The 25,021-nt window shown below is 46.8% G+C and overlaps 1 protein-coding gene across 2 annotated transcripts in view; it reads left to right on the top strand.

The window, feature by feature from the left end:
- VSTM5 (V-set and transmembrane domain containing 5) overlaps positions 1-19,097 on the top strand; it is a 31,022-nt gene extending 11,925 nt beyond the window's left edge. Inside the window, exons 2-5 of one of the 2 annotated variants that reach the window (XR_008290541.1) lie at positions 15,843-16,169; positions 16,282-16,422; positions 16,556-17,130; positions 18,517-19,097. Coding sequence is in view for 1 of the 2 variants with exons in the window: in XM_053203824.1 (XP_053059799.1) it covers positions 15,843-16,169; positions 16,282-16,422; positions 16,556-16,599 (512 nt within the window). In the remaining variant the exon portion in view is untranslated. Of the gene's footprint in view, positions 1-15,842; positions 16,170-16,281; positions 16,423-16,555; positions 17,896-18,516 lie in introns of those variants that run through there. The other variant, XM_053203824.1, reaches the window with a different exon arrangement.
- The last annotated feature ends 5,924 nt before the right edge of the window (positions 19,098-25,021 follow it).

Below are 25,021 nucleotides of genomic sequence, written 5' to 3'. Positions count from 1 at the left end.
GCAAACAGCAGGCTTCCATTCACCTTCACATAATCCTGCAAATAGGTGCTGTTGGCTATTGGCCCCCATTATACAGATGAAGAAACTGAGGCTCAGAGAGGTTGAGGAGCTTGCCTAAAGGTACTCATTCCACTAGGCGCTTATGGAAAGCCCACAGTGCCAGGCATTGTGATGCGCCCTGGGGACTCAACAGTGAAGAAAATGGATCTGCCTGCCCCACCACCATGTTCATAGTTGACAGCTGATCGAGGAGGATGAGCCATTAATCACGAGGAATTACCACGGACCGGGATAAGTGTGTTGATAGACAGGAACAGGGAGCTATGGGAACACAGAGCTGGGCCCCCTAACCTAGAGTGGAGCGATCAGGGAAGGCTTCCTGGAAGAAGTGATATGTAAAATCTACAGGGTGAAGAGGAATCGGCCCCTTAGTGCCTCTGAAGGGGGAACTGTGTACCCTAACTGTGGTACTTAGTCATGAATGTGCCTAAATCCTTTCATTGCTCTATACCTTTCTTCCAAGGGCCTTCAGGCATCCTATAAATACCTCTCAAAGAACCATTGGGAAGTCACCCCACTTCATTTCTTCCTTAGTCCTCCTGTTCCACACATATTAACTGTGGAGTTACCTGAGAACCCCACTTTCCAGTTCCCCAGGCTGGACACTGGCCCAGGCCCGACCATAAGTCCTGTAGCCCCACTGTGCCGACAGCGAACCCTGCAGCACCCTGCCCCCCTCCCCCACAAGGCTGTGCAGGGCCAGGCAGCCCGCCTCCACCATGCCCGGCTGGCTTCCTTGACATCCGGGTAGAAATGCAGCCCATGGCTATTCAGAAGAGTTCAGCTTTGCAGCAAGGGTGGCTCTTGCTTGTGGTAGAGAGATCCCAAAAGGAATTCTGTGAGGAAATCATAAGATTTACAAGTGCTCATTCCAGTCTATACCTGCTATGGGATTTGGGCTGGAAGAACCAGCTCCTGTCCCTGGTACAACTCCGGCTTCTGTTTGCACACACCCAGGGATGGGGAGCTCACTACTTCAGTAAGCAGCTCAGTGGATCGTCAGAGAATGTTCATTAATAATAGCTAATATTTATTGAGTGATCGCCAGGCGTTGGAAACTGTGATACGCTCCTTATAGGTATTGTCTCACTGAAACTTCTTTCTGCTGCAGGAGGTTGGGTCACAGCACTATTGTAGTGTATCTATTTCATAAGTATGTAACTGACGCTGGAAGACTAAGGAGTTTATCCCAGATCACACAGCCATTACTGGCAGACCTAAATTCTGACTCCAGAGTCCATGAATGCATCTATTACACCCACACGGCCTCAGTTCTGTTTACCAGAACCTTCCTCATTTCAATCTTTACCCACCGATCCTCATTTTGGCAATGACTGGGCGTCCCAAAGTTTCCTTTCTCCAAGATGAGAGGTTCTGCAGCAGAGGCGGTACCCACCCCCCGCCCCCGCGTGGCGTAAGAGGTGTTAGCAGTGTCGGAGAAGGAGAGGAGGGGCCGGCCTGCAGGGATCCTGGGAGCATCCTCAGTGACCCTCAGAGTTGCAGATTCACAGCTACCAAAGTTCTGAGCATGCGGTCCCAAGACCAGCAGCATTACCTAGAAACCTGTTAAAAATGCAAACTCTGAGGCCTTCCCCCAAGACCACTGAATGAGAAATGGAATGCGGCCTAGCAATTGTATTTTATTTTTTTTTTAATTTTTTTTTCAACGTTTTTTATTTTATTTTTTGGGACAGAGAAAGACAGAGCGTGAACGGGGGAGGGGCAGAGAGAGAGGGAGACACAGAATCGGAAACAGGCTCCAGGCTCTGAGCCATCAGCCCAGAGCCTGACGCGGGGCTCGAACTCCCGGACCGCGAGATCGTGACCTGGCTGAAGTCGGACGCTTAACCGACTGCGCCACCCAGGCGCCCCTGTATTTTATTTTTTAAATGGTCATTTATTTATTTTTGAGAGAGGGAGAGTGCGAGCGGGGGAGGGTCAGAGAGAGAGGAAAAGAGACTCCAAAGCAATCTCCGCACTGTCAGCCCCACGTGGGGCTCGAACTCACCAACCAACCGCGACCTGAGCCAAAGTCGGACGCTTAAGTGACTGTAATTGCATTTTAACAAGACCTCCAGTGATTCTGATCCAGCTAAATGTTGAGAACCACTGCATTATAGCCTTGGAGAAACGGGAGGGGCAAATGGAATTATTTAACTTTCCTCCCTAACCCCCAAAGCATCCCTAGAAGTAATAAAATTTGCAGGATGCCAGAAAAAATTCATTTCTCCCAGAAAGAGCTGGCACGGGTGCCCCACACATCCCTCTTACCTGGCAGGCCTCCATTGCTTTGGCTTTAGGCTTTGTTAAGTGCTTCTTTGAAGGGTTATGAGCCTTCAGCGGCTAGCCCCTTAGTGCGGATTCACTCAGTAGTTACCAATCTTGGCTGCACACTGGAATAACATGTGAACTTTTATTTTAGATATTATTAAGTTTATTTATTTTGAGAGAGAGAGCACGGGGAAGGGGAAGAGAGAGAGGAAAAGAGAGAGAATCCCAAGCAGGCTCTGCACTGTCGTTGCATAGCCCGATGTGGGGCTCAAGCTCATGAACCGAACCATGAGATGGGGACCTGAGCTGAAATCAAGAGTCAGATGCTTCACCCACTGAGCCGCCTATGTGCCCCCCACATGGGGACTTTTAAAGATCGCAGAGGCTTCCGTCCCTCTTTTCTTTCCCCCCAAAAGATTCTGAATACCTCTACCCAAAGGGGTAGGATTCTTAAAAGCTTCGCCAGATGATCTAATGTTCAATCAAGGATGTCAGGATTCAATCAGGCTTCTCGGCTATGGTGAATGAGTAGATTAGGTCAAGTGGCCCACTTGGGTCCAGTTAGCTGTGGCCAGGGAGGCCGGCTGAAAGGCCCTCTGCATGGGAATTCTGAGAGCGATAGCAGTGGAGCTGGTCAGGCACCACATTAACTAATAATGGCCTTCCACGCAGAGCGAACGACCCGAATTGGTGCTCTGTGAATGTTAGTCCCCTTGGCCTCCCTTCCTAAGTGCTTCTTGAATGGAAGGAGACTGGATTGGATTCTCATGGCCTGGAATCAGAGCTCCATCTGGGTGAGAAATCAGGGAAGGGAGCTCTCCCTGTGCCCCGGCTATCAGCTTCTCACAGCCTTAAGGGTTTTGGGGGGGTTTTTTATTGGATCATTGACAGCCAAGCCTTGATGGTCCCTAATTACAAATGAGGAAATGGAGGGGCAGAGAGATAAAAGGCTTTTCAGAGCCATCCAGCCAGGGTGTGGTGCCACCCAAACGGCACCTGTGGCTTTTGGTTACACACAGTGTGAGTAGAGTGGCCTTCCCAGGCCCACATCCTGCCCTTCTCTGCCACCCTCCGCTCCGGCAGGCAGGTGTGCCTTCTCAGCGTCTGAGGAAGCCTGCGGAGTGTTCTCTGTGTGGTCAGAGAAGAAGCCAGAAGGGACGCCAGGATACCCGGGGAGTGTGGCAGTCCAGAAGGCACAAGCGTGCTTCAGGTAGGAGAGGTGGCCAGCGGTGCCCAGGAGGAGAAGGTCGTTTGCTGAGAAGGAAGAGGAATTTGGAGGTCTAAAGAGATTGGAGGGAGCTGGTCATAGTAATCGTGGAAAAGGGAGTAAATTCACAAGAAAAAGCGTTGTGAGGTTGGCAGTATGGAGGGTCCCCTTGAATTTGGTGATCGTGAATGTGTGCTGGAAACCGTGTGCTTTGTTCTGGAGGGTGTCTGTTGAGGGACATTCTCCCGCAGTGTTGACGGCTCGGGTTTGAGCAGAGAGGAAGTAGAGAGCTGTGGACCCAGACTCGGCAGATGTGATGAAAACACAGAGACCAGTGGAGTAGGAAGAACTGACAAGAGTGCTTGGAACATGGCCGGCCATGGTACCCCAGGCTGGCTAGGGAGGGAAATGAGGATTATGGATGGGGAAAAGTGGAAGGAGTCGGAAGGGAAGGACGCATGAGGCCAGTGGGAGCAGTTGCAGAGTAAACAGGAACGAGAAAAGGCTGTGGTCGGAGCGGGCTGCTTTACTGGAGGCCAAGCGTGAATGTTCTGGTAGGCAAGGGTGCTGGATGGGTTGTCCAGGGGGATGCTGGAGGTGCTTACAGCGATGCCAAGCCCCACAGGAGAGTTGCCAGTGTGTTCGGAGAATGAAGAAGAGGGGTGCTGGGTGGCTCAGTTGGTTAAACGTCTGACTCTTGAGTTCAGCTCAGATCACGATCTCACCGTCGTGAGATCAAGCTCTGAGTCTGGTTCTGTGCTGAGTGTGGAGCCTGCTTAGGATCCATTCTCTCTCTCTCTCTCTCATTCTGTCTGTCTCAAAAAAAAAAAAAAAAGAAGGGGCGCCTGGGTGGCTTAGTTGGTTGAGCATCCGACTTCGCCTCAGGTCATGCTCCGGTCATGATCTCACGGCTCATGAGTTCAAGCCCCACGTTGGACTCTGTGGTGACCGCTCAGAGCCTGGAGCACGCTTCAGATTCTCTGTCTCCCCCTCTCTCTGCCCCTCCCCTGCTCACACTCTGTCTCTCTGTCTCTCAAAAATAAATAAACATTAAAAAATAATTTTACAAAAAGGAGAAGGAGAAGAAGAAAGACTGGGGGATTTCTCCTGCTGTTGAGGGGAGAGGGTGGAATGACCAACTGCAAGAGAACAGATTTTATTTTGCAAGGCAGAGGAAAGTGATCGTCTAAACCAGTGCTGTCTAAAAGAAATATATTGCAAGCCATATATGTAATTTTGAATTTTCTAGTGGCCACATTAAACAAGTAAAAAGAAACAGGTGTGATTTAATCATATATTTTTAACCCAATATATTCAGGGTATTATTCCAACATCTAATCAATGTAAAAACATTACTAATGAGATATTTTGCCTTCTGTTTAACATACTAAATGCTGTCTTCAAAATCCGGGGTGTATTTACACTTAGGGCACATCTCCATTCGGACTGGCCAATTCCAAGTGCCCAACAGCTACATGTGTGGCTAGTAGCTCCCGTATTGGCAAGCCCAGCTCGGGACTGTTGCCTCTGGTGACATGGGCCTCGCAAGTCTTTACCAGCACTGAGCCATGTGCCATGTGGGGAAATATAAAAGAGGTGTAAAAATCCACCTCTGTCCTCAGTGTTTTATTTTTATTAGAGGCGTCTGTGGAGCATTGAAAGTGCTTTGGGGGGGCTCCTGGGTGGCTCAGTCGGTTGAGGGTCCAACTTCAGCTCAGGTTATGATCTCGGGTTTCATGAGTTCGAGCCCCACATGGGGCTCACTGCTGTCAGCCTGTCAGCACAGAGCCGGCTTCAGATCCTCTGTCCCCCTCTCTCTGCCCCTCCCCCGCTTGCACTCTCCCCAGAATAAATAAGTGTTAAAAGAAAGGAAAAGAAAAGAAAGTGCCTTGAGTTCCAGCCTCAGCTCTGATTTTCTAGTTGGTGAGAGCTTGGGCTCTGTGTTACGCCTCTGGGCCTCCGTGTCCTTGTCCGGAAAGTAATGTAAAGTAAATAAGCAAGTGAAGCATAGTTCTTTTTTTTTTTTTTTTTGATAGTTTATGTATTTATTTTGAGGAGCAGATGTGTGGGGGAGGGGCGGAGAGAGAGGGAGAAAATCCCAAGCAGGTTCCACACTGTCAGCACAGAGCCCAACGCGGTGGGGGTGGGGTGGGGGTAGTCTTAATCTCACGAACCTTAAGGTCATGACTTGAGCTGAAATCAAGAGCGGACGCTCAGCCATCTGAGCCACCCAGGCAGCCCGTGAAGCATATTAACCCAGGTCTCCTGCCTGCCTGCGTCCCAGGTGGAGAGAGTACCTGTGAATTACTAACATTTTCCAATGTGAAAAGTCCGTGGCTGAGATTGGCATGCAATTTATTTATTTTGAGGATCACGCCATTTTTTATTTTTTAAGTAATTCACAAACTTGCTAAAATAGCCCAACTGTCCAAAAAGGCATAAAGTGAAATGTAAGGCTTTCTTCAACCCCAGACACCCAGTCCATCCCCAAAGACGAGCACATCACTGGTTTTTAGAGTATCCTTCCAGAGATCTTCTATGTCGTTATGTGGATAACTCTATGTGCGTGTGTATATACATATTGTTACTTAAATGGAAATATTCTCTATATACTGTTATGCCTTGTGCTTTTTCATTATTTTTTAGATAATCGAATATCAGTGCATATAGATGTATCTCATTCTTTAAATGTCTCTGTAGTACTAGAATATGAATATTGATAATTTTGTTTAACCAGTTGTGACATAGTAAGAACTACATATTTGGTCACCTCTCCCTGGTTCCTGACACAGAGCCCCTCATATCCTAGTCATTTACTAGGTAATAGGAGCATCTCCTGTTACAATATTTGGTCTTACTCCTTGGTTCCTGACACAAAAGCTAACTGAGGTCCTTGGAATCTCCAGAGTGATAAGTCTGTCTTTTTGTTTGCCAATGAGGTGACTTTTGGAAGATGAAGGCTGGTTGGTAGAGGAGCTAACCATGGGATTAGAAAGTTAGAACTTTCAGCCCTAACCTCCTTCCACCACAACCTCTGGAGATAAGAGAGAGGCTAGGGATTGAGTCAATCACCAATGGCCAATGACTTTATCAACTCTTCCCAAGTAAGGGAACTTCCCCCCAGATGCTAACTGAAGAAGCTTGGAGAGCTTCTGGATTGGTGAGCCCATCAAGGTGCTGGGAGGGTGGCACACCTGGAGAGGGCATGGAACCTTTGCACATACCTGCCTACACCTCTTTTCCGTGTTGCTCTTCCTGAGTTGTATCCTTTATAAAAATAACAGATAATAGTAGAGTGCTTTCCTGAATTCTGTGAGCCATTCTAGCAAACTATTGAACCTGAGGAGGGGGTGGCAGAAACCTCTGTTTTATAGCCAGTTGGTCAGAAGTACAGGAGGCCCAGGGGCGCCCTGGGGGGCTCAGTCAATTAAACATCCAACTCTTGATTTCGGCTCAGGTCATGATCTCGAGGTTTGTGAGGTCTAGGCCCACATCGGGCTCTGCACCTACAATGCGGAACTTGCTCGGGATTCCCTATCTCTCTCTCTCTGTGCCCCTTCACCCCCCCCCCCCCAAATAAATAAATAAACATTTAAAAAAAGGAAGTACAGAGGCCTGGACTTGCAGTTGGTGTCTAAAGTGGGGGCGGTCTCATAAGACGGAGCCCTTTAGGGATGGGGTGTGCTCTCCCTGCGGGTAGTTGGTGTTGGAAGAGTTACGAGTAGTGTAAGAGCCCGTTTTCCCTTACTGGTCTCTTACCGGTGAGCATACAGGATGCCTCTGGTCTTTTGCTACTACAAAAGACTACACTGTGCTTCAGTAACAAAACCTACATTCGTGTTCCCTTATTACTTGTAGGATCCGTTCATAACCGTGGAATTTCTGGGTCAAGAGGTGTGTGCTAATACTATTTTCATAGATTTTACCATATTGCCCTCCAAGAAGGTGACACCCATTTACAAATCCCCACAGTAATGTTGGAGTATAACTTCGTCCTGCTTCTGACAACGTAACGTTATCAGACCGCTTAGTCTTTCCCAGCGGATAGCGGCCCAGCCATTCAGCTTTCCCAGCTGGGGTTTTGCTGGGCTGTGATAATTGCATAAGACAGGTGGTCACAGGTGGTGACCCACAGAAATGCTATTTTGGAGTTTTTTTTTTTTGGTTGGGGTACAACTACAGGAACCTGATGCAGGGGAGGCCCCTGCAAGCCTTCGCCTAAACCTGCATCTGTCCACACTGTTTGGATTTGGCTGACGACTGGGTAACTCCTCAAGGCCATTCATTATACAGTAAGATGATCAGGGGCGAGCTGAGCTTTGGTCCCTGAGTAATCAGGCACTGAAAGGGAGAATTACTACCTGAGCTAATAAGAGGGATAGATACCCTGTAAACTGGGCACACATGTCCACCCTCAACACCATTCATGGCGTCTAAACCCAAATGCCAATGTTTAGGGTTGCCATGCTGGCCTCCAACGTAGAACGGTCTCCAAAATTCCAGGCTACTTGTTTCAAGAATGACAGAGGTTAGGGGCGCCTTGGTGGCTCAGTTGGTTAAGTGTCCAACTTCAGCTCAGGTCATGATCTCACGGTCCGTGAGTTCGAGCCTTGAGTCGGGCCCTGTGCTGACGGCTCAGAGCCTGAAGCCTGCTTCGGATTCTAGGTGTCCCTCGCTCTCTGCCCCCCCCCCCCCACTCGTGCTCTGTCTCTCTGTCTCTCAAAATAAATAAACATTAAAAAGAAGAAGAATGACAAAAGTTAGGCAGTGACGTAAATATTTTAGTTGCAGCTTAAAACTGCTGTTTCTCCTTTGAGCTCTTTGGCCCTCAGCAGACTTGGAGGGGAAGGGGGCCTCCCCAGCATCCCCCTCAGCTTGGCACAGATCCTCCTGTTCCTGATCCCTCCAGGGGGGCAGCAGTTTGACAGGCAGGGCACGTGTGTCTTTATTCGTCCATTCCAGTATACTCTGAGTGCGCACAAAGTGCCAGGCACTGTGCTGGGCTCTGGGGCTTCTGAAATGACTGGAAACGAGTTCCAGGCAGACCTACTGTGCACACGCTCACTTTCTGCTGCCCTCGTTCCCCGCCAAGTACAGGCCAAAGCCAGTGCCTGGGGTTGTTCTCAACTGTTGGGGCTCAGTCGTGGGTTGTCCTGAAGGTGTGTAGGACAGGCGCATGTGGTGGGCTCAGGGCAGTGTGAGCCATGTGTGTGTAAATGTTCAATCTGCTGCCAGATCACCCTCCAGGAAGCCCCGTTCAGATCATGCTGTGCCTCTACTTAAATGCCATCTGAGGGCCTCCCTGCCTGAGGGCTAACTCCCTCAGATAATCTCCGGCTTGCTACAGATTCCTCAGGCACCAACCACCTGCACTTTTTACTCAGCAGGGCCGGAGCGGAGGATCCTTCCTGCCTCCCTGGGTGGGCTCACTGTTCTCCCAGCCAGGATGGCGCTTCCTTCCTTTCCCACAATTTAAAAATTTTATCCTTCAAGGCTCTGCTTCTTTCTCTTTCTTTAAGCTTATTTATTTATTTTGAGAGACAGAAAGAGCATGAGCGTGGGAGGGGCAGAGAGAGCGAGAAAGAGAGAGGGAACCTCAAGCAGGCTCCGTGCTGTCAATGTGGAGCTTGATGCGGGGCTCGAACCCATGAACCTGAGCTGAAATCAAAAGTTGGACACTTAACCAAGTGAGCCGTGTAGGTGCCCCGCGGCTTCGTTTCATTGAGTGTCTGTCTGCTCCCTTCCCCAACTCCTTGCAAACTTCCTGGCTCCTACCAGGGCAGTGAAATGCAGACTGGATGTCACTCTCAGTTCAGCCACTTAATGTGACATTGCACAAATTCTGTGTCTGTCTGCTCCCTTCTCCAGCTCCTTCCAAACTCCCTGGCTCATACCAGGACAGTGAAATGCACACTGGATGTCAGTCTCAGTTCAGCCACTTAATGTGACATTGCACAAATTCTGTAACCTCAGTGAACTTAACATGTGCTACTCTGTCAAATGGGGATAATAATAATACTGTTCACCAGGCCACACCCGCTAGCCAGCGCCCTGTTGCAGAGAATGCGATGGCGTTCTGGGGTGGCATTCAGTGACTGTGGGGCTGCAGTGGGATTGCTGACCTTGGAGATGCGTTAGGAAGGCAGAGCGTTAAGGGAAGAGTGGCTTTGGCCCTCCCTCACCTCTGCCCCTGCCCCCCACCCTCGGGTGCCTCAGAGATCAGCTCTTGTGTACCTTGGAGTTTTCTCGTTGCTCCTCAACATTTCTGTGAGTCTGGTTTGCTTCTAGCACTGACACTCCCCAATCCTGGGAAAACCCCTGGGCACCCCGGAAAGGCTGGTCATCCCAAGGCTAGTGACACAGACCTGAGCCGAGGAGAGCAAGCACTGGGGCCCGAGTGCTGTGCCCTGCGGGGCCTCACACGTGTCCTGTCACCCGCCCTCCCCCGCCTCACAGCCTTCGTCTGGAGGCTTTTTGGTCCTCTTTCCACAGCAGAGGAAGCTGAGGCTTTCGAAGGTGAAGGGATTTCTCCACGGGGAGGACACCCCCCGGGTTGAGTCCACGTGGATCTGCTCACATCATGAGCCTCCACCACACCTCCCCGCCCCTTGGAATAACACTTCTGTCCTGTGCTTCCTCGCTCCGCCACCCTGCTCCAGCAGTGTTCCTGATGTAGGCTTTCTGACTTCCAGTTTACTGCTCACAGGCTCGCTCAGGGTGACAGCAACACTTGCTGGTTCTCAGATGGTCACGCTGGCTGCACAGGTGGCTTTCCAGATAAGATGAGTTGTCCCGATAGAGGTGGCCTCCATGACTCCTGACACCCAGAGTCTGCACCAGCCATCTGTCCATTAGTTGATACCCTTGTTCATCGAGATTGTGGTCTGAATAGGCTTGACCTTTGCTGTGATTTCAGGAAATAGATCATCTTCAATCATCAATTTCTTTAAAGTAGCAAAATACAACCTCTGTAATTTATTTGTCAGAAAAGGAGTAAGGAACCATTCTGAGTAGTATATTCCAGCCCATTCCTAGTAGCTGATTTCTGCTGGCACTTTCCCTCTGATTAGTTTCTTTTTCTTAATGTTTATTTATTTTGAGAGAGAGAGCGCGAGTGAGCACGCGCGGTGGAGGGGCAGAGAGAGAGGGAGGGGGAGAGAGAATCCCAAGCAGGTTCTGTGCTGTCAGCCCAGAGCCTGACACAGGGCTCAATCTCACCAAGTGTGAGATCATGACCTGAGCCGAAATCGAGAGTCAGAGGTGCCCCTCCCTCTGATTAGTTCTAAGTGGGTCTCCCCAGTATCAGGAAGTCAGGCTTTCAGGGAGCACCTTGGTTCAGGTTCCAGTGACTTCTGCCTTATTAAAAATCTTTAATTCTGTGACACCTTCTTTAAAGGAGGGATGTGCATCTGGGAAATGGGTAGAATTTAGTTCTTCTCTGCTTTTCACATAGAAAGTAAGTGAAGATATAAACCAAGGTCAGCTTTTAACCTTTCTTTAAACTTTGTCCACCAGATTGCTTGGTCTAATCAGGAGAACCTTAAAAAGGTTTTTTAAAATACATTTTATTTTTTTATCCAGTAAACAACTGAAATTCAAAACTTATATAAATGTATAATTTGGAAAATAAAATTCCATTGCCATCCAATCTCTAAGGGGCAATCCCCATTGACCGTGAACATATATTACTACAACATTTTCTGTATGTAATAGGTACCTATTTATACAAACATAAATAAGATCATATTATGCTGCTTTATAAATCTATTTTTTAACCTAGTAACATGTTGTAGACACTCTCCCTTGTCCATGCAAAACTTATCCTTGTTAATGGCTGCCTGGCATCCACTTTACAAGTGAAATCTGATTTATTAAACCAACCTCCTTGAATAGAACATTTTGAGCCAGGTCTAAGGATTGGTCTAGCTACTAATTTTCTCTGGACTTGTTCTGAGTGATCTTAGCATGAGGTACAGAGGCGGGTTACTCATTAATTCAACTTTTTAAACTAAGGTGACAAGCAGTTTGCCTTTAAATTTTTAGAACTGTTAATTTTCCCTCCTAATTATAGATACATAGGACAAGGAACTCTTTGTTCTAAAAACCTAGTTAAATGCCTGGTTGGTTTGATTAGAAGGAGGTTTTAATATTAAAATCTTTATTATTTTTTTAAGTTTATTTATTTATTTTTTTTAGTTAATCTCTACACCCAAGGTGAGGCTCAAACTCACAACCCCCAGATCAAGAGTCACATGCTTCCCTGACCTCGCCAGCCAGACACCCCAGGAGGAGGTTTTTACGGTCAAAGGAAAATACAGACTAGTCGACCAGTTTCCAGCTGTATCAGCATCTCAGAAACTTGGGCTTGTTATTTTTGTTTGTTTGCTTTTCAGTTTTGCTATTTCTTGGGCCAGAGTACCTATAAGACTCAAAATGAAGGTCCCTAAGGGTATTGAAAGGGCTGGCAGTATCCCAGGAAACTAATCTGTCAGTAACCTTGACCAATATGTTTAACATGAGTGTGCGTGAAATATACATGTTGCGATGCAGGTTTATCACTAGCTCTAAATATGGTTCTCCAAATCTTATGGTAATCATATTCCAACTGTTCATATTTGGGGTCAGAGAAATCTGAAAACATAGATAAATGATCGTCACAAGGTGAAGTGGGAAAAACAGTTTTTTGTATGTTTGCTTTTTTAATGGAAGTATAGTGGACGTACAATGTTACACAGTGAGATTCCACAGGTCTTTATGTTATGCTGTGCTCACCACAAATGCAGTTACCCTCTGTCACCATACAACACTATTGCATTGACTACATTCCCTGTGCTGTACCCATGACTTGTCCCATAACTACAGCCTGTACCTCCCTCTCCCCTTCACCCATTTTACCCATCTCCTTACCCCCACCCCTCTGGAAACCATCAATTTCTTCTCTGCATTTATGGGCTTGTTTCTGCTTTTTGTTTGTTGGTTTGTTTTGTGTTTTAAATTTTACATGTAGGTTAATTCATACGGTATTTGAATTTCTCTGTCTGACTTATTTCATTTAGCAGCACACTCTCAAGGTCCATATGTGTTGTCCCAAATGGCAAGATCTCATCCTTTTTTATGACTAACACTCCATTGTGTGTGTGTGTGTGTGTGTGTGTGTGTGTGTGTGTGTGTGTGTATTCCAAACATTTTCGATCGGTGTGTTTTCATTCTTGTCTCTATGGATATTTTTATTTCTTTTTGATTTCCTCATTGAGGTCTGTCACCTCCCTGATTAGGTTCACCCCCAGGTATTTTAGTCTTTACAGAGCAATTGCAAATGGAATGTTTTCTTAATTTCTATTTGTGCTACTTTATCATAGTGTATAGAGATGCAACAGATTTCTACATATTCTATATTCAGCAATGACGGGATTCATTTAATATTGTTAAATTTCTGGTGGTGTCTTTAGGAAAAAGTTTTGAATAAGACAAAACTGCACTTAAGTCCCATCCTTTCCATTTCCTAGCTACTTGGGCATGTTGCTGACTCATGTAAAAAATTAGAAGGATTGGTAAGCACGTAAGTATGTATTATCGTAACTGGCACATGAAGTCTTGCCTAAATTATAGTTCTCTTTCCTACTTGTGTGTTACCTTTTATTTTTATTTATTTATTTATTTTTATTTTTTTTTCTTACATTTATTTATTTTTGAGACAGAGAGAGACAGAGCATGAACGGGGGAGGGTCAGAGAGAGAGGGAGACACAGAATCTGAAACAGGCTCCAGGCTCTGAGCTGTCAGCACAGAGCTTGACGCGGGCTCGAACTCAGGGACCGCGAGATCATGACCTGGGCTCAAGTCAGCAGGCCGCTTATCCGACTGAGCCACCCAGGCGCCCCGCGTGTTACCTTTTAGATATGCAAATTTGTCAAATTTTTGTTTCGGCAGCAACATTTCTCAGGAAATCTTACCCTTCTTGTTGCTATAAATATTTGTCATTCACTTATTCAACTCAACAAAGATTTACTGACCAATCCCTCTGTGTCCGGAATTCTGCTGGGGGATACAAAGATGAAGAAAATACATTAACTCCTGCCCTCTGAGGGCTGACCTGGAATTTGACCTCTGTTTTCTTCCTGAGAGAGGGGGCAAATGTGGCAAAATGTTAATAATTAGTGACTTAAGGAGAAGGTACATATTAATTGTACTTGCCTTTCAACTTTGCTGTGAATTTAACATGTTTTAAAGCCCGGAGTTGGCGAGAAAATCGATCTCTGTTACTCGGCAGTTTTAACCCGTGAGAACCATTATTACCTCCCAGTGTCTCACCTTGATGTTTATCAGATTATGTCTAGCACCAGCACTCACCATCCCCTCACAGTTTTTTCACATGCTCCCTCTGCCTGACCTGCTCTTCCCTCAAATCTCCACACGTTGCATGCCTGTCATTCAGGTCTCCATTCAAAGGTCATCTCCTCAAACCCCTTTGCACTGCTGGTGGGAATGCAAAGTGGTGCAGCTGCTCTGGAAAACAGTATGGAGGTTCCTCAAAAAAATGAAGAATAGGACTACCCTACGACCCAGCAATTGCACTACTAGGTATTTATCCAAAGGATAACAGGAGTGCTGATTCTATTGGGCCCATGTACCCCACTGTTCATAGTAGCCAAAGTATGGAAAGAGTCCAAATGTCCATCGACTGGTGAATGGATAAAGAAGAAGTGGAATACACACACACACACACACACACACACACACACACACACACACAGAGGAATATTACTCAGCTATCAAAAAGAATGAAATCTTGCCATTTGCAACAACGTAGATGCAAGGAGAGTGTATTCTGTGAAGCGAAATTAGAGAAAAACAAATATCATATGACTTCACTCATGTATGGAATTTAAGACACGAAACAGATGAACATAAGGGAAGGGATGCAAAAAGAATATAAACACATAAGAGACTCTTAAATACAGAGAACCAACTGAGGGTTGCTAGAGGGGTTGTGGGTGGGAGGATGGGCTAAATGGGCGAAGGGCATTATTAAGGAAGACGCTTGTTGGGATGAGCACTGGGTGTTATACGTAGGGGATGAATCACTGGATTCTACTCCTGAAATCAAATCGTTATTGTACTACATGCTAACTAACTTGGATGTAAATTTAAGAAAAAAAATAATTAAAAAAAAAGTCATCTCCTCTGCGAGATCTTCCCTGACCATTCTCTCTAGAGCCACCTTTACCCCACTGGTCACTAGTGCCCTGTTTTATTGTCTTTAAAGCACTTGTCATTATCCAGAATGATTTCATTTGTTTATTTCATCCTTGTGTGCCTCCCGTTTAGAATGGAGTCACCAGGGAGGTTTACTGTTCATCCAGTAAACAGTCACCTTGGATCTTGTTCACGGGGTGTGTGTGTGTGTGTGTGTATGTGTGTGTGTGTGTATATATATATATATATGTATATATATGTATGTGTGTGTGTACACACACACACACCGTGTGTACACACACACACACACACAAAATAGCACAGACTGAGGGGCTTAAGCAACAGAAATTTATTTTCTCACACCCAAGGTGAGGCTCAAACTCACAACCCCCAGATCCCGGGTCTAAGCACAGGTCAGTTCAGTTTCTGGTGAAATCTCTCTTCCTGCTTCTTGCTGCAACCTCACATAAGCATTTTCTCTCATTTCCCCCTTGCATTCCCGCGGAGAAGTAATGAGAGAGAGAGAGAGAGAGAGCGCTCTCTGGTGTCTCTTCTTATGAAAACAGTAATCTTATTGGATCAGGGCCCTACCCTTATGACCTCATTTAACCTGGATTACCTCCTCTTTTTTTTTTTTTTTTTTTTAATTTTTTTAAATGTTTATCTTAGACAGAGACAGAGTATGAGTGGGGAAGGGGCCGAGAGAGACACAGAACCTGAAGCAGGTTCCAGGCTCCGAGCTGTCAGCACAGAGCCCGATGCAGGGCTCAAACTCACAAACTGTGAGATCATGACCTGAGCCGAAGTCAGACGCTTAACCGTCTGAGCCACTCAGGTGCCCCTAACCTTGATTACCTCCTTAGCGGCTGCATCTTCAAATACAGTCACACTGGAGGTTGGGATTCCGACATGGGAGTTTTGTGATGCGGGGTACAATTACTCGGTCCATAATGTTCACCACTGTAGTGCCAGCACCAGAACCTAGAAGATAGCCTGGCATGTGCTAGGCACTCAATAAATAGTTGCTGAATAAATCAACGAGTCGTGAAAGCCCGCTTTCCTCTAAGTTCATACAGACGCTGCCCCACATCTGGCATTCCATCCGGCAGGTCAGGGTGTGTCCCTGTACATCCCCCAGTCGGCCATCAATGCCACGGTGGAGGAAGACATCTTGCTCTCGGTTGAGTACTCCTGCCATGGCGTCCCCACCATTGAATGGAAGTACACCTCCAACTGGGGCGCACAGAAGATCGTGGAGTGGAAGCCGGGCACTCAGGCCAACATCTCCCAGAGCCACAAGGACAGGCTCTGCACTTTCGACAACGGCTCCATCCAGCTCTTCAGCGTGGGCGTGAGGGACTCGGGCTACTACATCATCACGGTGACGGAGCGCTTGGGGAGCAGTCAGTTTGGCACCATCGTGCTGCACGTGTCGGGTAAGGCAGCCCCCCCGGGGCCTGGCACCTCTCTGAACTGCCCACGTGTGGGGCAGCGACTTCGTGGTATTAAAAGAGCCATTATCTTCCCCTTGCCCTGCCCGCCCCGTAGAGATCCTCTACGAAGACCTCCATTTTGTGGCTGTCTTCCTTGCTTTGCTCGCTGCCGTGGCCGCGCTGTTAATCAGCCTCATGTGGGTTTGTAATAAGTGTGCGTATAAATTCCAGAGGAAGAGAAGACACAAACTCAAAGGTAATTCTCTGGGCCCTGTGGTGATCCATTCACGCTTTTATGGCTGGAGGTGGTTCTTGTTATCCTGGTCTCACCGAGAACCAACCCCCCCGTGGCTGGCGGGCAACTGACCGGCTTGTCTTTTGCTTTGCAGAGAGCACCACTGAGGAGATTGAGCTGCAAGATGTGGAGTGTTAGCCAAGGCTGCGCCCAGTTACATTCCTACCTCAAGAGGAGAAGAGTATTTTCCACAAAGGTGGCGAACGCCGCCAATCTCCCCTCCCAGCCTCCTGCCGCCCGGCCGTAGCCACACGGTCCCGAGGGGACTGCGGATGTTAGCGAAATTGACTCCGTGGATTCCAGGACTCTGGATTGGACAAACTCCGCTCTAGTACTTGCAAGAAGCTCAAGGAGAAGCGTGCTTGAGGCTTTGGGCCAGAGCCTCGCTCGGCTGCTGCTTTGCGGACCCATGCCAGTGGCCTCGTGCTGGTGGGGCCGCTTGCTAGCTACACTCGTCGCGCGGCCCTAGGGGTGGCCGCTGGAGGTGTCCCCGTGTCCGAGGCCGGAGTGGCCCCGGACCGAGCGTGCAGCCAGCATTGGACAGGCTCTCCGTGTTCCTTTCTGCTCTGCTGGTCCCTCCAGCCTCTGCTGCGGGAGCTACTGTGAGAAAACCCGAGGCTTTTAGATGATCTGCCTGCCATGCAGGGGGAGAGACTGGGCCCTAATGAGGTGCTTGGAGCAGACCCCGGGGCCTGGTAGGGAGAGGGGCTCCGCTTGTTCCTGAGGGATCAGTGTCAGAAGCAAGGAATAGGGAGAAAATGACCTCTCTCTTCCTCTTGCAGCCCAACATTAGTTGGATTTTCCCTCCTCTGGCCCCTACTTAGGCCAGAGTGAGGAACACAGATGTTCATCTCCACTGTGGGCAGCAGCTGGCCTCCAAATAGCTTCCCGACAAGCCAGGTTCTGGTACCTATGAAAGCGAGCCTGTGTGGTGGGTGGTACCACTGTGCCCCTCATCACCAACACTTTGTTTCAAGTCAGGCCCTTGCTCCCTCCCAAGTGGGCTTAGGAACACTTGGCGCTCACCTACCTCACAGTCGGGGTATCAGGTGAAGCCCACAGTATGCACAGAGCTCACTGAGCAATTTCAGGAAAGCAGGAGGATTCTTCAAGGGTCTGGAAAGCCAAGCAGGCTACCGAGTGCTGTAAACTGATACACGCTCTGGTGTACCGGGGCTCCGCGGGGACCTGGGAACTAGAGCACAAGTGGCCTGGGCTCTTAGGCTCTCGGCTTGTTAGTCACCGTGTTTACTTGAAAGTTTCTCCACCCCGACTTCCATTTGGCAAGCTCTAAATAGGCATGAACTTGTTTTCCATTATCCTTTCTCTCTCCAACACTCTTAGCTACAGACCAAACGCACCAGCCCAATTAGTGGAGCATTCCCTTCTCTTCTCTTTGTTTTTTGAAATGTTTGTTTTTGCGAGAGATGGGGGGGGGGGGGGGGGGGGAGGGCAGGGAGGGGCAGAGAGTGAGGGGGACAGAAGATTCAAAATGGGCTCTGTGCTGTCAGCAGAGAGCCCGACTTGGGGTATGAACTCATGAACTGTGAGATCATGACCTGAGCCGAAGTCCCATGCTTCACCAACTGAGCCACTCAGGTGCCCCTCTCTTCGCTTGAAGTCCCCAGGGTCAATATCTTTTCTCCTTCCCATGTGGCAAAAAAAGTTGACTGGAGAAGGTAGGCCTTTCTCTAAATAATCCGGGGTAACAAGAAGGGATTTTTGGAGTAGTCACGACAGGAGCTCTATGCTCTTAGAGAAAGACTCTAAAGGCATTACTTGATTCAAAAGGCAAGAGAGCGGTTGGTCTACACAGATTTGTAGCTTGAGCACCTGCACAGAGAAGGTTCTCACCCCTCAGGCCACCTCCTGTGCACACACTTGTAAGCACGCACACCTGTGCCCTTTCCCCAGGCAGCAGTCAGAGGAAGCAGTCCCCCACCGGGATGGGTTCCTCATACAAGTCCCCACTATCATGAAGAAGCAGGGTGGGAGTACGGGAATAAAAAGGGGGTCAAGGATAATCTGATTAGTTCTGTCTTCTCTTTCCCACAGAAAGCGCATCAGTGGGAAACCCATTTGGATCCGGGCACCTGCTGGCATCTGTGTGTGCTCTTTTACACCACCTGCTTTCCAGAACTGTGCTTCTAGCTTGTCAGAAGTCAGGGGTGGTAATCTCCAGAATAAAAGGAGAAATGGAAAAGCGGAACCAGTGAGTGGCCTTCATGGCAAACCCAAATGTAAATTAAACTGCCCCCCACCCCAAAGCTCATGAAAAGTTACGCCCCTGGCTTTCCATTTCTTTATTTTGCACTTTTAAAGCTCCCTGCATCCTGAACAGTCTTGTGGAAAGTATTTGATTCCAGAGCCTGAAGTGTTTGTCTATTTTTCAGAAAAGAAAATCTGAAATTCCAGAGGTTGGCCACTGGAAATGTTAAGCTATAAGTTATGTTTTAAACTGTGAAGAAAAAAAAAATTGTTGTAAAGAACAAAATAAAGCCTGAAAATAAAGCCCCAGCCCTTTGTGTGTGAGCCCAGTCCTGCCAAGCGCTCAGAGGCCCTGGGTGAGGTTTCCATCACCTGTGGGCATTAGAAAAACCCCAGCCACAGCCATGGGTCTGGCACCTTTTTTATTTTTATTTTTTTCAATATATGAAGTTTATTGTCAAATTGGTTTCCATACAACACCCAGTGCTCATCCCAACAGGTGCCCTCCTCAATGCCCATCACCCACCCTCCCCTCCCTCCCACCCCCCATCCACCCTCAGTTTGTTCTCAGTTTTTAAGAGTCTCTTATGCTTTGGCTCTCTCTCCCACTCTAACCTCTTTTTTTTTTTTTCCTTCCCCTCCCCCATGGGTTTCTGTTAAGTTTCTCAGGATCCACATAAGAGTGAAACCATATGGTATCTTTCTCTGTATGGCTTATTTCACTTAGCATAACACTCCCCAGTTCCATCCATGTTGCTACAAAGGGCTGTATTTCATTCTTCCTCATTGCCACATAGTATTCCATTGTGTATATAAACCACAATTTCTTTATCCATTCATCAGTGGATGGACATTTAGGCTCTTTCCATTAATTTGGCTATTGTTGAGAGTGCTGCTATAAACATTGGGGTACAAGTGCCCCTATGCATCAGTACCCCTGTATTCCTTGGGTAAATTCCTAGCAGTGCTATTGCTGGGTCATAGGTTAGGTCTATTTTTAATTTTTTGAGGAACCTCCACACTGTTTTCCAGTGGCTGCACCAATTTGCATTCCCACCAACAGTGCAAGAGGGTTCCTGTTTCTCCACATCCTCGCCTGGCACCTTGTTTAAATGACAAGGAACTGTAAACATTTTTTAGTGATTCTGAAAAACACTTGCCCGTCATTCTGCCCTGCATCCTCCCAGAAGCCTAATTGGAAGTTTTTGCTTCCAGAGTATTAATCATAATTCAACAGAGTCCTTTCTGCTTGCGGAAAGGGCTGAAATAAAGATGTGACCATTGTACCACCGTGTTCAACAGTGCGTGAGATGCCGCACGGAACGTAACATGCTCTGTCTACAGAACGTCCTCTCAGATTGCGATCTAAGAAAATTAAAAAGGTATACACCGTACTTTCTCATTTCATCGTGTTCCGGGTTTGGAAGGACGGCGGAGGCCCCCGTGGGAGGCACGCACAGCATGCCACGCCCCCTTGAGATAGAAGTCACAGGAAGGTGAGGAGCTGCGCAGTGGGAGGTAGCCAGTTCTGAGACCTGCCCTGAGCAGGAACCTGCTGTCAAACCCTGGGGCAAGGGGAACCCTCCCTCTGCCATCGGTTTCATATCCCAGCCTGGGTTTCTTTGGCCGCTGCAGGGAAGCATCGAGCACCTCTGGTTTAGGGACGCAGAGCCAGGCCTGTGGCCACTGTGGGCGCGTCTGTCCACAACGCAACTTCTCATGGGGTGGCGGCCTTTCCAGTCCGCGCGTGGTGAGGCTCAGGACACCACTTCCACTGCCTTTTAGAAATCGGGTGGGCGTTGGGGCTTGGTTTCATTGCAAAGGTGAGAAATCCTTCTTTAAAATTGAAATGATACTCAAGTCTGTATATAAAGTAAAAAGTAAAATTGTCCCTCAAGTCCTACTCCCCAGAGGGAAGAGTAGTTACATTGGGTATGTATCCTTCTAGCCGTAGGCATATGTGAACACCTCTCTCTCTCTCTCTCTCTCTCTCTCTTTCTTTCCATGCACACATCCCAATAGTCCATCTGTTTTTTTTTTAGGCAAATGGGCTTCTGTGATATGTGTTATCCTACAATTGGCTTGTTTTCCCTTAATGTTTCTTAGGCATTATTTTGTTTCTCTACTTATTCCTAAACTTCATTCTTATTGCCTGCACAGTGCAATCCCTAGCATGGATACATTACAATTGTTCACTCAGAAGGTACTTTTTATTTCAAATGATATATACAAAAATAAATATCTTGAGCCATCTTTCTTTCAATGGCAGACTTGTTCCTTCAACCAAGGTGGCGGCTGCTTGTTAACTAACACAGTCAGCTCTGTTCCCTAGGAATCCTTTACTCTTTCAGGACTTCAGAGTGATTGTTTCATAATATTGGTGGGTTTTTTGTTTTAATTTTTTTTTAACGTTTATTTATTTTTGAGACAGAGAGAGAGAGACCATGAATGGGGGAGGAGCAGAGAGAGAGGGAGACACAGAATCGGAAGCAGGCTCCAGGCTCTGAGCCATCAGCCCAGAGCCCGACGCAGGGCTCGAACTCAGGGACCGTGAGATCGCGAGATCGTGACCTGACCTGAAGTCGGACGCTTAACCGACTGAGCCACCCAGGCGCCCCTGGTGGGTTTTATTGTAAAGCTTCTTAGGGACTATTTGGAGGAGGGAGAAAGAGTATTGTTCATGTAAAAGAAATCCAAAGTTTCAGCTTTAAAATTTTTTGTGTGTGTTTATTTTTGACAGAGAGAGAGACAGAGCATGAGCGGGGGAGGGGCAGAGAGAGAGGGAGACACAGAATCTGAAACAGGGTCCAGGCTCTGAGCTATCAGCACAGAGCCCAACGCAGGGCTTGAACTCACAGACCACGAGATCATGACCTGAGCTGAAGTCAGACACTCAACTGACTGAGCCACCCAGGCGCCCCTAAAGTTTCAGCTTTAGATGTCACCTTATAAAGTGGAAACAGGTAGGTTACATTCCTTTGATGCAACAGACCAGGGTTTGTTTGGGGCAGTTCTGACCCTAAAAATGTTAAAAGTATTTTTCCTTCAGGTACTTCATGGTTTGAACGATTTCTTTTCTTGCCAAACAAAATGAATTTATTAAACAATTATTTATTTTCCTGTTTTTATTAATCACAAATACTAAAGTGTCAATTAGGATTCCTGGTCAAAACGAAATCATTGGTATCACTTTGATTTGATAGTGTTCCGGCAAAGAAATCTCATGGTGAAGTTTTGTTGGGTAAATGTGTGATCGCCTTTAGCCTTTTTCAAATACTAAACACAAATCACAGTTCTCTGTTACTGCCTTTTGGGTCCCAAGGGGCTTGGACTGGGAGTATTTGTAAAGTGCGTCAAAAGAAAAGCTGTGAATAGATTTAGGTAAGAGACACATCACTGGCTTCATCTAAATTATTGGGAAGTTTTGCAGATTGTATGTTACTTTTTGGGGGTGGGTGGGTTAATCTTAAATTACATGAATAAATACAGCCAAGACTCTACTAAGAGAAATGTACATTTTTAACCTCAGAAAGCTTTGGTTTCTGTTTTTTTTTTTTTAACGTTTATTTATTTTATTTATTTTTATTTTTAATGTTTATTTATTTTTGAGACAGAGCATGAACGGGGGCGGGGCAGAGAGAGAGGGAGACACAGAATCTGAAACGGACTCCAGGCTCTGAGCTGGCAGCACAGAGCCTGACGCAGGGCTCAAACTCACGGACCGTGAGATCATGACCTGAGCCAAAGTCGGACACTTAACCGACTGAGCCACCCAGGCGCCCCACTTTGGTTTCTGTTTTAATTGAAGTATGATCCACACGCAATGTTATGGTAGTTTCAGGTCTCACCATGTTAGATACCATCTGCCACCCGTGTAACGTTATTACAATATTGACTGTATTTCTTGCGCTGTACTTTTAATCTCTGTGACTTATTTCATAATTTGAAGTTTGTACCTCTTAATCCCCTTTATCAATTTCACCCATTCCCCACCCACCTGCCTCTGGCAACCACCAGTTTGTTCTCTGTATTAGAGTCTGTTTCCGTTTCTTCTTTTGTGTTTCGATTCCACATATGAGTGAAATCCTATGGTATTTCTCTGACTTGTTTCACTTAGCATAATAGGTGTATATACATATATAGAAGTACACACACACACACACACACACACCACTCTTCTATATCCATTCATCTATTGATGAAAACTTGGGTTGCCTCTATACCTTGGCTATTGTAAATATGCTGCAATAAACACAGGAGGTCCATATCTTTTCATTTTCTTTGGGTAAATATCCAGCAGTGGAAATACTGGATCACAGGTATTTCTGTTTTTAATTTTTTGGGGAACTTCCACACCGTCTTCCAGTGTGGTTGCGCGAGTTTGCATTCCCACCAACAGTGCATGAGGGGTCCGTTTCCCCTACATCCTCACCAACATGGTTATTTCTTGTCTTTTTGATACTAGGCATTCTGCCAGGTGTGAGGTGGCATCTCTTTGTGGTTTTGATTTGCATTTTCCTGATGCTGAGTATCTTTTCATAAGTCTGTTATCCATCTGTATATCTTCTTTGAGAAAATGGCTATTAAGTTCCTCTGCCCATTTTTAAATCAGGTTGTTGCTTTTTTTTTGGTGTGGAGCTTTATCAGCTCTTTATATATTTTGGATTTTAACCCCTTTTGGCTATATCATTTGCACATATCTTTAACAGGTTGCATTTTGGTTTTGTTGATAGTTTCCTTTGCTGTGCAGAAGCTTTTTATTTTGACGAAGTCTCAGTAGTTTATTTTTGCTTTTGTTTCCCTTGAGACATATCCTTAAATATTTGCTAAGGCCGACATCCAAGAGATTACTATCTATGTTTTCTTTTAGGAGTTTTATGGTTTCAGGTCTCATATTTACATCTTTAACCCATTTGAGTTAATTTTGTGTATGGTGAAAGAAAGCGGTCCAATTTCATTCTTCTGCATGTAGCTGTCCAGTTTTCCCAACACGATTTGTTGAAGAGACTTTTTCCCATTGCATATTCCTGCCACCTTTGTCCTAGATTAACTGACCATGTAGCTATGGGTTTATTTCTAGGCTCTCTATCCTGTTGCACGTGTGCTTTTATATCTCAAACTTCTCCCTCATCTATCACTTCAAGCCAAATATAGTCTGTTCTACAACAAATGTTTCACAATCAGTAAATAGGAAGAGAAATAAAGTATAACACGGAAGTTTTCCTGGTTCCTCATCAAGGGGAGCCAGAATATTGGGAGCAGAAAAACACGTTGGCCATGTGGTGAGCTCAACTTTTAAAGAAGTACAAATAAGCACCAGTTATTTCGGGCTCCTTTACCATAATTTAGGCCATTTCCTTTTTTGGGTATTTAGATCGGTCTCAATTTTTCAGTTTGCAGACGGTGATCTCTGTGACTCTGTCCTTTGCGAAGTATGCCTAGAGGATGAATTTCTAGAGGTAGACTTGTAAATAGGAAACAGCAAACTTGAGAACGAAGACGAAGCTCCAGTCACAAAGTTCGCGTAGCACTTGGCACTTGCTATTTCAGACACAGGGTTTCTCAGCTGTGAACTGCCTGTCAACGTCAGTTCCCACCCTGAAGTGAGAGTCAGAGATTTTAGTCCCAAGGCAACGAAGAATTGGAGTACGAAGTAGAAGTGAACCAAGGTATGGAAAGAAATTGACCACAGAGCATGGCTTTCAAAATGAACTGGAAAAAACCAAAAATCTTCAAGGCCGCAGATGCACTCGCTGTCTTTAGCAACCTGTAAATTTGAGCAAAACAGGACATTCTAAAATGCTTTCTCCTACTGATAAATACAAATAAAGCCGGCGCCTTAACCACTGACTGACTTCTAAAACGCTGGACTTTCCGATAACAGTCACTTAATGTTTTCTATCTGCCAGCCCTTTGGAACTTCACATCCATTACCAAACATACTGAGACCTTTGAACCACCACTGAGGTGAGCAGGGGCATTCTTGTCCTTGTTTTAACACGTAAGGGACCGGGTGCAGCCGGGGTAACGTTGCCAAACGGAGACAGCTAAGCAGGGGTAGAACCGGCATCAGAACCCAGCTCTTTTGCCAGCCCGTTAAACACACGGTTAGGGACTAACTGGTTTGCTCCCGCGGGCCTCCCAACTTTCACGGTATATTCTTCCATTGCCGGGTCATCCAGGTTGCAACATTAATTAAGCTGGAGAATGTGAATCAACACAAGGCACACGAGTTGCTGGCCCAGTGGCCGAGCTGCCATCTTCCCCCTGCCTCTCCTTCCTTTTCCACTGTTTTCTAAGTAGCGGGTAATGGCTCTTCACTCCCCAGCGATGAAGATCGTGGCAGCGTGCG

This window comes from Acinonyx jubatus, chromosome D1 (assembly GCF_027475565.1).
Source record: "Acinonyx jubatus isolate Ajub_Pintada_27869175 chromosome D1, VMU_Ajub_asm_v1.0, whole genome shotgun sequence".
Classification (NCBI taxonomy): Eukaryota; Metazoa; Chordata; class Mammalia; order Carnivora; family Felidae; genus Acinonyx; species Acinonyx jubatus.
Note: the sequence above shows the minus strand (reverse complement) of the source record. Positions and strands in the feature narration are given on the sequence as shown.